Source organism: Canis lupus, chromosome 30 (genome assembly GCF_003254725.2).
Source record: "Canis lupus dingo isolate Sandy chromosome 30, ASM325472v2, whole genome shotgun sequence".
In the NCBI taxonomy this organism is placed as follows: Eukaryota; Metazoa; Chordata; class Mammalia; order Carnivora; family Canidae; genus Canis; species Canis lupus.
Window position 1 is genome coordinate 25,559,017 of NC_064272.1, and position 15,168 is coordinate 25,574,184.

The following is a 15,168-nucleotide window of genomic DNA, read 5'->3' on the forward strand; positions in this document are numbered from 1 at the left end:
AAGCAAACAGGACAGATTGACTAGTATTTATGATAAGGTAGAAGCAAACTGAAAGTGAGCCAGGTCATTTTTCATGATATCATGTCAGCTTTCAATCAAATCCTTATTCATTTCTGAAAATTTTACTTTCATTACAGTTCTGCTTAAGTCTCAGCCAACCAAGATTTCACGACAAAAAACGGAAGGTTTTTGTTCTAGTTCAAGAAAAAAATATCAAACCTACCTCTGCTCAGCTTGGCTTCTAGTTCAGAGGTTCCTCTGTTAATCAAAAGAGCTGCAATACACCTTTAATGCTGTTCAGTGGTTAAAGACCTAGCTTAAAATGTCCCTGCTCTTGAGGATTTAAATTTAGACCCATAAAGAGGTGCTTGTGTAAAAACCGTAAAGAACATTCAATTTGTTCTATTTGGAGAAAGATTTTACTGGAAATATAAATTTCACTTAAAAATGTTTTATGGGGTACAGAGGTGGAGAAACCATCTAAAGAACACAACCGTTATTTCTGTGAACTAAGGATGTCTGTGCTCAAGTCAGAACCTGCTGGTTCTTTTCCATCTGAAGTCTTCATTCTCTCCTCGTGTTAAGTTAGTCACCTCCACAGCAACTAATTGAAATATCCCAAAGGACTTTGTGTGAGGAATCACAGGGAGGAGCACATCAGATTCTAAAACCACAAAGTTTCTTATCAAAGTTTCTCTAAGAATAGCGTTGCACCTGAAAATCGATGAAATACTATAACAGGGGTTGTTAACACAACTTCCTCGAAATGGCAAGTCCTCCGGTGTCTGTGTTATCAACATTTCTAGGTCACATCTCCCAAAAAGCAACAATGTCACACGGGAATGAGGAGATGACAAATTTGCTTGTTGGTCTATTTGTTTTTACATGGTGAGTTTTCTATGAAATATATCAGTTTTATCACCAATATCCATCACCAAACCATTTTGGCAAATGAAGTCAATTTCCCTTTAACATTCATAGAATACATCAGGGTTGCAAAACCTCGATGCCTACAGGAGCTGGGGAGTGATATCAAATAGGAAAACATATAAAGGTGTTAGGGCCGAACTGGTACCAATTAGTTGTGGCCAATCACAAATGCTGGTTCAGCAAAACTAGATCATTTTCTCCCCTCTCACAAGAAGCTGAAAATCTGAACTCTGAGGCAGGATTGTCTAGGCTTAAAATTTTAGCAACCAATTTGAAACTTTTTAAAAAGTCCTGCGCTGGTCAAAAAAATGCATATGGACGAGCACAGTGTGTGGGCTGCCAGTTTTACAACTTTAGATGTAAAGCAACATCTGGAATATAACGAAAGGAAATAATGAACGAAGCCAATGGGGCCATTCCCTGAGTTTACAGTTTCTGTGGAATTTAAAGACGGCTTCAAGTTCACTCTGCCCATCTGTGCTATTAACAGGTCAATGTATATTTTGGATATGTGATGGGAAGCAGTGGACAACCACAAGCCAGGGGGCAGGGTGGAACTTTGAAGTGGCCCAAATAGTCAAGGTGAACTGTTCTTCTAGCACCATTTTAATAACATAACTCATTAGAAGGTAGTCAAACATATTCCATTTACTTGAAAGGGCACGAGTAAAGCATTGCAATGGACACAAGGAGGCCTTTACCTAATTCTGCCATGGACACAGTTGGGGAAGTCTCTCCGTTGGTGAAAGAACAGTAGGGAAAGAAGCCTGATGCTGGTGTGTAGTCACATATTGGTTCTGGTTTGATTCCATTGATATCAAGACCTGACTGGTCTGGGGAAGGCTGTATGTCCAGGTAGAAGCTGCTGACGGCGGAGTCCGCCTTGCTGCCCTCGGGGGTGTGCCCGTCGATGTAGTTGCTGAGGTCCTCGTGAAGCTCGGTGAGCCCGTTGGCCGAGATGTTGTAGGTGGGAGTCAGCGGCTCGGCCTCTCCCGGCTGCTGTTGGTGATCTCGCTGCTGCTGCTGCATCCGGTGCTTTTGTACTTCTGCGTACAAGCTGTCTCTTTGCTTTTTTGACATTCGGCCAAATTTTACAGCTGGAAGAGAAAAGCCAGACCATACCATATACAATATGCTTTTCTTTATTATTCTCTCCAGCATGCTTTAGGGGCTCCTTTTAAGTCTCAGATAATCTCAATCAAAAACTACATCACTGCAAAATAAGGACGTGGTCCAGAGGTGAAAATGGTCCCACACCCCACACAGGCTTGCTCCACAGCCCAGAGGAGCTAAGTTTCAGAAACAGACCGAGGACTGGAGGAAGGGCAATGACCACTTATGTTTTCCTGCTGTCACATAACCCTAAGCTCAGTGGGAACCACTGATGTATGACTTAATGGGCTTGTTCATTCTCTGCCCATGCCACTTGCCTAGACCACCTCTTTCTCTTCCCAGGGTTCAGACCGACGTGCAGGGATGCAGACTCACAGGGGTACATCGAGGCACAAGCAGCCAAACCTCACCTTTCATTCATTTCACTCATTCATTCGTTTCTTCCCAGTCAAGCAGCCGAATCTGGGGCTTTGCCGAGACCTCAACTGCTGAGACTGGATGAGGCCCCTTTGCAATTTCCTCAATTATATCTGAGTCTACCTGACCTCAGAAGCTCCCTCCCTTCCTCTGAGTCACAGTGATCCCCGTGGAACCCTTGGGCCCACCTTTAAGTGACTTTCTGCTTTACCCTCAAGTAAAAAGAGTTATCAGAATTTTTGGAAGGGCAAACATTGTGTAAGATCCCTGTTGGGCAAATTTGTGTTTGCAGTGTTTCTCCTTGTGATGTATCCCCATATTTAGAGTAGAACAGGGAGTGTACTAACTTTCCAGTTCACTCAGAATCCCAAATGATCTTTCCTAAAACACCAGATAATTGACAAAAGAACCTTTTGATTTCCTTTTGATTTCCTCAACTCTCCCACTAGCCCATTTTTCTCAACCCAATTCTGTGTAAGCAGATGAAGCCTCTACTGGAGGGACTAAATTCTCCTAATTGATTATGGTTACATTTATAGCTGACTAGGTAGATGAATTCATCCATTTGACCATCATTATAATTCTATGAATCTAGGGGCAGGAGGCAAGATAGATGGAAGTGAAGTTGGGAACCAGGACCAACCAACCACCTGGGTCAGCTGATAGATTTGTTTCCTGCCAAGGATGACGTGCTGTCCCTTTACACAGAGGGAACAAATGGCTGGGAGTCTGGTCAATTTCCAGTTTCCATGGCTGGAAACAAACCTGGGGCTGGTTAGGCAGCAATCAGGCTGCTCTGATCTCTGGGTTCCAGGCCTGTCATTGTATGAGCCCCAGTATTCGCATCAAGCCCATAACATATGTGTGGCCACTTCTGTGCAAAATCTCCAAGAGGCATACTGAAGGGATACCTTTTGTTTTTTTATTAAGAATACTCCAGAATACCCAGAGGGATTAATAACCATAAGTGAAACTCATTTTGCTGTGACTCTGAATTGTTTTTTAACTTTTGCCTTAACATTAACAAGAGTAATTATACTATCCTGTAAGTGAAATGAAAGGATCAGTTGTTGAGAAAATGCACATGCAATTTGTGATCCTGGCTTACAAGTTTACAAGAGATATACCTGGCTTTGTGAGTGTAGTGCCACAGAAAGATGAAATCTGCAGAGCTGCATATCACCGGAATTTCTGAGTATTTAAGTTCCGTGACTTGCATCTTCCCAATGCCCCAAACTTTATTTTTGTTCATACCTATTTTAAGTGGCCATCCTGTGCACCACTACTGACGTACATCACAACTCGTGCCTGGGCTGGTCTGCAGGCCCCAAGAACATCTGATTATGGGGAAGACAGGCTTTTGGAATGCCTGCCCAGCCTTCTGAAATATTTCCACAGGCTGAAATTCCATTGGAAGAGATATTTCTTTCAAGGGGATCTCTTAGGAGAGCCAGCCAGCCTGTATATTCGTAAAAGTCCCTAAAATGTACCCGCTATACTTTCTGCCCAGTTTCCTTGTATAAGAATAACTGTCTTGAAATCTGGTGTTGATTATTCAGTGCACTTAAGATAGTTTTCCAGGAAGATCTTGAAATGTTTTGCAAATGAATGATAGATGGCCTCTATTTCTTAAAATAGCTTCTTTTAAGGAAAAGAACATTTGTCATTGAGCCATGCTTTGCACTATTTTCACACATTCTGTAGGTACAAATACATGACTTGTCCTTTTGTTTTGAGACATATTTGGATTTGCTGTTTGATTTCTTATTTGGTCCACTGCTTGTGGAGTAGTGTGTTGTATAGTTTTTATGTATTAAATATTTACATTGTAGATTTTCCAGCTTTGTTTTATTGTTGATCTTTCGTTTTGTACCATTGTGGTTGGAAAATATACATGCTGTGATTTCGGTCTTCTTAAATTTATAATATTTGTTATGTCTCTTTTTTATGTGACTTAGCCAGGGGATTGTTCCTTATGTACTTAAAGAAAACGTGTATTCTATTTTTCTTGGATGGAATATCTTACATATATCCTATAGAAGCATGTATTCTGAAATATGCCCTAAGTAAAAAATGTTCTTGTTGGAAAAAGAAATAACTTTAACTGAGGATACTCTTTTAAAATAAAGCATACCAGGGGGGAGGGAGTCTGGAGGCCGGGTGAAATAGCTGATGAGGGATTAAGGAGTATATGGAAATGTTAAATCATCATATTGTACACCTGAAATTAATATTACACTGTATGTTAACTACACTGGAATTAAAATTTAAAAAACTTAATTTAAAAATTTAAACCCCCCCAAATATAGGACTTTGAGTGATTCAAAATATTCAGTTAACATAAAAGCTAATTCATTCCAACTGCCAATAAGCTTTACTAATTACTGTAAAGCACTAACAATTAGCCTTAACAATTAGCTCTGGCTTGTATTTCTTACTGGGGAAAATGCCTGTAAGAGGTATATTTATTAAGGCCCTCAGATGACATGTACCATCAATCAACTTATTAACCTGTAATGTCTTGAATGTCAAAAATCCAAAGGTGTTCTGACCACACAGATGCTCCTTCTCCATGCCACCCTCACCCCCAGCTGACTCCAATGCCTTATGGAGGAGGAAGTAGCTGTTGTGGAATCTGCAAAGCCTCCAGAGGAGGTAGGGTGGGGTGGGGAGGGGCAGATCTGGGTCCAAGTCTCAAAAGGCTCCTTCCCAAGCCCACGCTACTGTACAACTCAAACTGAGTGCTCACCATCTCGAGACATCCCTACGGCAAGGCATTTCTGTAATCGACAGTGTTGGCAGCGGTTTCTACTGGTTCGATCAATCAAACAGTTCTTCTGACGAGGACAGGAGTAGGTGGCATTGCTTTGCTGACTTCTCCTGAAAAAGCCCTGTGATTCAGTTATAAAATATAAAACAGGTTAGTGTCAGTTTGAGCCATATGATACTAAAGGCAGTATACTAAGCACTGAGCTGCATAAATGTTTAATGGAGAATTAAAGTTATAGCAGATCATCCAGGAGACCGTTAATGACATTAAAGTCACTACTTTTTCTTGGGTAAAATTGGTCTCTAGAGCCTAATCCTCTGTCCCTTACACATGAAAAACTTTCTTGAACTCCAACAGATGGCTGCCTATGTGAAAGGCACAGCATCAGGCCCTGTTCTTGACTTCTGATGACCAAAAACCATCTGCTTGATGGATTGGTACAAATGCACTTATCTTTAACCTTTATCTCCAAAATATTTTTAGTGGAATAAACATAAAACTCTTCTCTGGGATGTCCAGAGATAAGGACAATGCTGCCTTAGTGTAACTCATGGTGGCTGTAATCCTGCTACCTTGGGTTATCTCTTCTAGTGCGTTTAACTCCACCACATTCCAGGCATCTTGCATTCCCTAAGACAGAATCTCCTGCTCCAAGAACTTAAATGACACTTGGATGGATTATCTTGGCATATAAATCAGAATGGAAATACTCCTCAACCCCTGAGACTTTGGAAATACCATGTGTTCAGAGTCATGGCCTTTATTTAACAAATCCAATCTGATGCTCATCGATTCTACTTACTTGTTTTTTTTTTTTTTTTTAAGATTTATTATTTGAGAGAGAGAATGAGAGAGAGAGAGAGTCAGAGCGAGTGAGAGAGAGAGAGAGAGAGAGAGCATGTGCACATGGGTGGAAGGGGCAGAGGGAAAGGGAGAGATAATCTTAAGCAGACTCCTTGATGAGTGCAGAGCCCTAGTAGGGCTTGATCTCAGGACCCATGAGATCATGACCTGAGCTGAAACCAGGAGTCTGATGCTTAACTGGCTGCCACCCAGGTGGAGCCCGTCCCTCCATTTACTTGTTAAGCACTATTTTGGAAATAAGAAGGTTTGCAAAGATGCCTAAGGAGCTACTGTCCTCAAGGATTTCATTTATTCATTCACTTATTCGTTCCTTCATTCTTGCTAACTTCTTGAGCTGGATCCTTAATACATCATTAATTTTCAGTGTTCTTTTCCTAAAGCTACACATTTTCCTTTTGGTTATCTTTTAGAAGTAACCCACAAATTTTGCTATGTAGTATTTTAGCATTACCATTCATTTAATATGTTCTAATTTTCAATACATTTCTTCCTTAATATGTTATTTAGAAGCTCATTTATTAATTTCTAAGCATATGGGGGGCTGGTTGTCTTTTTTATTAATGACTCATCTCTTAGTGGTTTTGCAAACTAGGGAGGTATTGAAGAAAAGGAAGGTAACCAGAGTCCTTTCCATGACACAGAGCCATGATGGGCACAAAAGAGCATTATCTTCAAATCCTTAATGATAAAGAGACATGATCCCAATAAAGGGGACACTAGTGGAGAAGGGAGAGGTAATATCCTGAAGAATTGACAGAATGGAAGGCACACTTGACAAAGGTACTTTTTCACACACAAATTTTTTTTTTAAAGATTTTATTTATTTGTTTGAGACAGAGCAAGAGCGCATGCATGTGAGAGCAGGGGCAGGGGCAGAAGGAGAAGCAGACTCCCTGTTGAGTAGGGGATCCGATTCAGGGCTCCACCCAGGACCCTGGGATCATGACCTGAGCCAAAGGCAGCACTTAACCAACTGAGTCACCCAGGCGCCCCTTCACCAAAAGATTTTCCTGGAGATCAACGTGGCAGTTGTATCAAAATCCTTAAAAATATGTCTGTTTACTGAATCAGATATTGTTAATTATCCTTTAGGGAATATATTTTAAAAGAATATTAAGAATGGTATAAAGACTTGTCTACAAGGATGTTCATCTTAAGCACTGTCTGTAATATAAAGACAATTTAGAAAGATGCTAAATGTCCTACATTAGTGAATTACAAGAGTCATATTGGGTCTATACATTCGGAAACCAGTAAAAATGGTATTTCAGAAATGTAATTATTGACATAAAAACGTGATAAAAATAAACACATTCCTGTTTATCTGTGCTTTCTGATTTTTCTACAATATGTTGGTGAAAAGGTATGTGAACTACTTGGGAGGAGCAATGTAGTACATCTGCTTTCTTTTGTGTTGGGTCAGTGACTGTGGATTAAGTCAATGGCTATGATGGATATAACCTCAGTACCCATATCTTTGTTTTGAAAACCAACCTAGAACAGGAGGGGCAAGGCACTGACCTATCACCTACTTTTGGCTGTCTGCCAAACTACTCACTAGCCTAAACATAAGTAGGGCTGGGGACCTGGGGTCTCAGACCGGCTGTCTGATGTGCTTTGAATCTCCTTTATATCAAGTCTGGCCTCTTCTGTGAAGCAATCTCACTTTTCTCAAAATACCTAAAGCTGTGGGCTTTTTTGTTTGTTTTGTGTTTTTTCCCTCTGTGAAAAGGAAGTGAGAAGAAATAAAGCTTTCCTTGGAGTTTAATGGAGAGAATTCAAGAAAATATAGATGGTAACAGAGGCAGATAATCCTTAGAGATACTAAGAGGTCACCTGTCAATTTGTCTGAGATACATCTTCTCTGTCAAAGCTGAAAGGTTATCTATTTCTTTCTTGAGGCTCTACCACCATTGAGACCCTCTGTGTTTGCTATTCCTACAGGTGCCTATGGTCAGGAATTATTTGCTTCGCCTTTAGTTAAGGCTGAATTTTGCTTGCTTCACAATGAACCTGCTCCATTTTGTTCTATGATCAGCAAATATGGAGAACGTCTAAATGATCTCTTTTTATTTGAAGGGAAGCGGTACTTGTAGACTGCCATGCTATCTCCCAATACCTTACCTGTAGACCAAATCACAGCATCTATCACCTTTCCTTTCAGGTTCTTTCACCCCATAAAGTATTTCTTCTCAGAATCCTCTCTGGTTTTTCCACTTTGAAATCCAGAACTAGATACAGCTCTTGAGTAATGGTTGGGTCATTAACAAAAGGCATGCTGCTTTTTAGTTCCTACTTATTAAACTCCAATTAACATCAACCATCACTAGTAAGTTCCAGAATGCTGGCAAAGAAGCCATATAAAACCATCAGTTTGTTCTGCTACCAGGGAATGCTGAGAAGGCATGATGATGATGATGATGATGATAATGACATATATTTTTATTCCATATTTTTGATGCTTTGATGTCTTGGGGCTTTGTGACCTAGGAGATATTACATTTCCCAGGGCTAGCTAATTCCTAGAGATCACAGATAACGTGCCTGGGAGCACACTTTTCATAGGCAAACCAACCAATCCAGAGCCTGTATACCCAACCACCTCCTCTGTAAGGTTCTCATACTCTGGGCCACTACTGTCCTGCCCATTTTATCCCAGGACCAGGTAAGAGACAACTAGGGCATCCCTTAGCCTCCAGAGCTGGCTAGAACTAGCCAATCTTAAACCTGCTTACCCTCTTTGTCCATACCTTCCTACAGGAAATCACAACAAAAGCTGTTGTCCATATTTTCCCCTTGTTCCTTCTACGTCCTCCTGACCTGGGTGTTTCCCACTGTGGCTCCTCCTGCACACCATGCTGTACCCCCTGTTTCTAGGGACCCATGAGTATAAAATATTCTTCCTTCATGACATTTTTGTGTCTATATCTTACCTACCTGATTAAAACAAATCCCAGTTATCATTAAAACAGTGCTTATTATGTGCTAGGTACCCTGTGCTTTATGTGGATGACATCACTTAATTTTGACAAGGGCAGTATGAGGAAGGCACTATCATTTCCTTGGTTTTAGGTACAACGACTTTCTCAGAGCCCCACCTCTGGCATGAGGTAAAGGCAGGATATGAATTCCTGTGGCTTAATTCCAGGACTCACACTTTTATCCTTTTTATTTTTCTGCTGCCCTTGCGTGTCAAAAGGATTCCCACTTGGTTGTTCTCATAGAGGGCAACCATTAAATTAGGCAAAGAAACAGGAATGAATAAAGTAGCAAGACTGATCTACTCTGAAATTGCTGTTTTCCTTCAGGTGAGCCCTTTTAACAGGCTAAAGGCCACTGCCCAGGCATTTTACAGTTTCCTCTTCTACAGCCACCTCCTAATGTGGGGGAGCGTCACATGAGAAAACCAGTCTCGTGATGTCACAATTTTCCCTCATCTCTGACCAGAGGATTATGTCTCTTTTTATTTACCTTACTTATTTCTAAATTATTTTGGCTCATTTGGAAAGCAAATAAAACAATAACAACAACAAACTTACTTCAAGGACACTGAGTCATTAAAGACCTCTATCATTAAAGATGTCTAATTATGCCATAAATTGCAAGGCTTCATGGGAAGCATTCCACATATGCTTTGAGCACTGAGGCTGGAACTAATGTCTAGGTTCCAAGCTAACAACTTGGAAAAGAACTATACTTCTTTAGATGTCTCAGCTTTGAAGGGTTTGGGGGAAAGTGGGTGAGCAAATAGACACACCTTGCTCTTCACAAAGCCATTTATTCTACACTGAGTCAGTTGAGCAAATGCCTCCTTAAAGTTCTGGGAGTGGCAGGGAGCCAGAGAAGAGATCTTGCTTTTGGGCTGAGGCAACAGAATCATGCCCAAAAGAGAGCTATCACATACCATATTGGATGGGTCATGTAGGGTTATAAGGTGAGAGCTACGAAGGGAGGAAGAGGGTAAGCCTGTGTGACTCAGATAAACCCTGAACTTGGCATTTCAGACATAATGAGGACTTGGTCTTTTCTTTTCTTTTCTCTTCTTTTCTTTTCTTTTCTTTTCTTTTCTTTTCTTTTCTTCTTTTTCTTTCCTTTTCTTTCTTTTTCTTTTCTTTCTTTCTCTTTCTTCTTTTTCTTTCTTTCTTTCTTTCTTTCTTTCTTTCTTTCTTTCTTTCTTTCTTTCTTTCTTTTCTTTCTTTCTTTCTTTCTTTCTTTTTCTATCTCTCTCTCTCCCCCCTCCTCCTTCCTTCCTTCCTTTTGTTCTTTTCATTTCAGCATTCTTGGGGATTTCTCAGGGGCTTAAGGATTTGGGAAGTTAAACTGAAAAATATTTAAAGCTTATGAACACGTAAGAGGGAGGAGGATTAGAGAAGCAAGAAGGATGAGGAAGAAAGGTAGAAGATATGGTAGGTATCTTCCCACCTAAAGGTAGAAACATGCTCATAAATAGAAGCAGGATCTTTACTGACTGGGGAGCAATCCTGGAAAAGGTCTCAGTGAGAGATGAGTGAGCTCAGGCACAAGTGCTAGGGGGTGGGGTGATTGAGGCCATACAGAGAGCCGGGACTGCACAGGCCAGTCCATGGAGTTTTGGGGTGGAACTGAAGAGGTATGTATAAAGAAGAGAGAAACTACTGATAAGTTCACAATTTTGGAGTTTTATTGCCAAAAGATGAGCTAATGAATTATTTCTTCGGCTTTCGTAAAAGTTCACTTTTTATGGATGTCAAAATACATGCAGATGTGCCACTGTGAGCCTGGTGGGCTCCAGCAGAGGGCCGCCATGATGAATTTCCTGGTGGCAGAACTTGGTGTGACTGCGGCACACTACCACCACCTAGTGGCAGCATACCAACATGCAGTTACTGCAAAGAGTTCATCAGAATAATACAAACAGGCCCTTAGAACTGGAAGAAGTTGAGAGATTATCAGGTTCAGTGATTCTCCAACAGATGGTGTATCAGCATCACCCATGAAACTTTTAAAAAACAAAATACACTTGAAATCTATTGAACCAGAGCTTTTGGGGATATAGTCCTGAACAATATGAAGGTGCCATTTTTAAACAAAGATTTTATTTATTTATTCATAAATAGAGGCAGAGACATAGGCAGAGGGAGAAGCAGGCTCCCAGTGGGGAGCCCGATGTGGGACTCCATCCCAGGACCCTGGGATCACGCCCTGAACCGCAGGCAGATGCTCAACCACTGAACCATCCAGGCATTCCATGAAGATGCCATTTTTGCAGACAAAAAGAAAAAAAAAGATATCAACTTATATGATAAATATTTTAACAAAGCTTTCTGAAGACTCCACTGCCTTCCCCTTGTGGGAATCACAGATCTACTCTAGCATTCTTATTTTGTAGATAATAAAAATGAAACTCAGGATTGCTTAGTGACTTGTCTAAGGTTGTCCCACACCTGTTAAGTATTAGTGCTGACACTCAGAGTCCAGTGTCCTAATTTTAAGTACAGCACTCTCTCACTTAAGTATCTCTCCTTAAGTGTTGGGCTAAGAAAAGTGACATCACACAATCCCGACTTGCTCATACACACCATCTGTATTGATTTCCACAGACTCAAAGAGAACTCCCCAATGTTCCTCCCTTATTTTACCTTGTCTTTCATTTCAAAGTGCCTTTTGTTGAGTTTTATTTCCAGTTTCTGCCCTCTGTGCTCTGGAAAATTCTGATGCCTAACTTTTGGCTTAATGCTGAAATTGTTCCTCAATCCTAGTAGTTTGGAATTCCCTAGACTGGGACTGAGGCCACAGTGTATGGGAAAATTTCAGGAGTTTTGTGAACCAATTGTTAAACATAACCATTATTAAAAATTAACTTATTATTTTTTTATTTTGCTATTATCCATGTTCCTGAGGATATTTACTGGATGGTGGAGATACTACATAATGGTGTGCTATGTCTTCCCTGCTCTGCATTCAGTAAGATGTCATTTTGGGAGGCCTGAAACTGACCATGTGCTGAGAGTATTTATACCACGGAAACTGGCAAAAGCTCTACATTAGGGCTTGATTTATTGTGCTGCTTGTTGTCCAGATTTAAAAAGTGATAAAGGAAACAATAATGTGGGTTAAAGGTAAAAGTATATAATGTCTAAAGCCATCACACTGTGAACAGCACAACAAATTCAAATATTCTTCCAGTATTTATTTATTGATTGAGTTTTAATTTATTTATGTATTTATTTTTTATTTTTAAATTTTAACTCCAGCATAGTTAATGTTAAAAACAAGCTCCATTATTATTATTTTTTCAAATTCTTTATTTTATTTAAATTTAATTTGCCAGCATACAATATAACACCCAGGGCTAATCTTGTCATGTGCCCTCCTTAGTGCCGGTCACCTATTACAGCATCCCCCCACCCACTTTCCCTTCTACAACCCTTTGTTTTCCAGAGTTGGGAGTCTCTCTTCTTCCAGTATGTATGTATGTATTTATTTATTTAAAAGATTTTATTTATTTATTCATGAGAATACACAGAGAGGAGAGAGAGAGAGACAGAGACCCGACGTGGGGCTCGATCCCGGGTCTCCAGGATCACACCCTGGGCCGAAGGCAGGGCTAAACCGCTGAGCCACCCGGGCTGCCCTTCTTCCAGTATTTAAAAGCTATTATCCGATTCAGGAAAGAGGTTGCTCATGTCATCACTGATGCATGAGTGAAATTCCAAAACACGTCTTCCTTATTTCACTTTCCTCTTATTCATTAACGTAAATGAAAATATCAACATTCATGTTGGCACTACAGTCTCTCATCAACGGCAACCACAGATATGGATGCAGGAGTTCAGCAAAAATTACTGAGAACATTTATCGATATGAAGTTTATATATATATCGATATGAAGTTCAGAGTGCACGATATCATAGATTTTAATTGTGTGGCATACATCAGTGAAATATACATTGAAGTTATGTCCATACAATTAGACACTGTTTTCCAAAGTCAATTGTTAAAAACTGACTAGCACGTGACTGGACAGAGCACAGCCCTTCCCCAGCTTCCCATCGTCTGAATGAACCCTCCCTACTCCAGGCGGACCTCTACCCAAAGCTGTGGCTTGGCTTTCTATAGCCCTGTCATCCTTATGTCTGTACACACATTCTTCAGTCACTTGGACAGAATGGTTTTGTCTTCATTCTAGAATAGGACATATTCCAGCCCACTGCCCCATTCCTGGCTCATCTCCTCCAGTGTTTGCTTGCTCAGTCAAGGGACCACCTTCATCCAAGTTACTCAAGGCAGAACGACAGGCTTCATTTCATCCCTGCCTCCTCCCCTCCCACACCCATGCAGTTACCACATTAGGCTGTTCTTGCCATCTTCCTATTTCTCAAATCCTTCCACTGTTCTCCATCTTTACTGCAATTTTCTCATGTTTATGTACCTACCACTGCCCAAACCGGTTATTTTTTAAAAGATTTTACTTATTTGTTCATGACACACACACACACACACACACACAGAGAGAGAGAGAGAGAGAGAGAGAGAGAGAGGCAGAGACACAGGCAGAGGGAGAAGCAGGCTCCCCGAGGGGAGCCTAATACAGGAATCGATCCCAGCACCGCAGGACCACAGCCTCAGCTGAAGGCAGACACCCAACCATTGAGCACCCAAGTGTCCCAGCCCAAATTGGTTATTATATAGCCTCCCAATTGGTTTTCCTGCTTACATTCAAACTCTCTCCAATTCCTTTTCAAATAGTTACCAGAGACCTTTTCTCAAACATCAACCTGATGGGGTCACTTCCCTGCTTCTAAGTCCTCAATGGATCCCTGCTGATGACCAGGCCATGACCACCTGTCCAGACAACTCTCTCCGACATTCTTCTCAAAGTCTTACTCTGGCCAAGCCTGAATTCCTGGTTCAGTTTCTTCAGGGGCAACTCCCGCAGCTGCCTCCACTTCTAGAAGCTCTCCCTTTCTCTTCAGGATTCATGGAGATAATCACCTTCTCTGACTTTGCTCCTCCCAAGGCTAGTTGAGGGGCTCCCTCCATGTGCACCCTTATAACCAGGTCTCCCCTCACTGATAGCTTTGTTTCTTTGTTCCCAGGAGCTAATCCAGTACTTAGAGAAGTCAACAAATACTTGCTGAATGAACGACCAGAGGGAAAAATGATGGTGCTGATTAAAAACTGTGGTGACAATCATATGCTGCACACCTGCTCAATACCAGGCACCATGTAGGACACTCGGTAAACATTGATCTGTAATTCACATCAACCTTGCAAAGCAGTTATTTCTATATGATTTACAATGAGAAGATTCAAGTGCAGAGAGGTTAAGTCATGTGTTTGAAGTCACACAGCAGGTAAGGGTAAGAGCCAGGATTTGAATTGCTGAACACTGAGTGCATCTTATTCCAAATGCTACAGACTTCTTAATATAGTACCAAAAAAAGCATCAAGACAAACATGTAGGGCAGATCAAACAAAACAAAACAAGACAAACAACAAAACCAAACAAGCCCCAAACACCCATTTTTCAGTTCTGTAGTCCAAGTTCCATATAATGGTTCAGACACAGGAGAGGGAGGTGACATTTCATAGGATATTGAATACTATGTTTATATATGGGTAGGAAAACATTTTCATTTGCTGGATCTACTTAATAAAAAGCTCTGAAATATACATGGCATTTCCTACTGGAGTTATTAATAGTTTTGCCCAAAATTGTGGGTTGGCTGGATGAAGTACTATGGGTGTGGCTGGGAAGGTGTTCAGAGGGTCTTGCTCTGAGGGGGGCTCCCCTCCAGTTTGGGGCTCCTTCTCAGTAAGGCATAGGCTGAAATGCTGATCTGATGTTTGGTCTTTTGACAATTTTCACTTAATGAATTGATTCCTACAGTTCATTAACATACCCACTTCCACTTCTGTATACACATATGTCTTAATTAGCTGTTCATTGGCTGTTTAATTACAAGAAAACAGCTGACAGCTGCCTTGCTGAATTCTAATGGCAGACGCTTTGGAACGGCTACACATTTGCTTTTGACAACCAAGATTTATTCATAACTCTATGATTTATTATGAATGTTCCTATGCTTGCC

The 15,168-nt window shown here is 40.9% G+C and overlaps 1 protein-coding gene across 3 annotated transcripts in view; it reads right to left on the bottom strand.

Moving 5' to 3' along the window:
* The window catches only part of RORA (RAR related orphan receptor A), a 711,297-nt gene that overhangs the window by 20,188 nt on the left and 675,941 nt on the right, over positions 1–15,168 (bottom strand). For all 3 annotated transcript variants that reach the window (XM_035708680.2, XM_025472618.3, XM_025472619.3), the window contains 2 exons: positions 5,210–5,351; positions 1,632–2,027 (listed from right to left, as the gene is read on the bottom strand). In XM_035708680.2, coding sequence (XP_035564573.1) covers positions 1,632–2,027; positions 5,210–5,351 — 538 coding nt within the window. The remainder of the gene's footprint in view (positions 1–1,631; positions 2,028–5,209; positions 5,352–15,168) is intronic.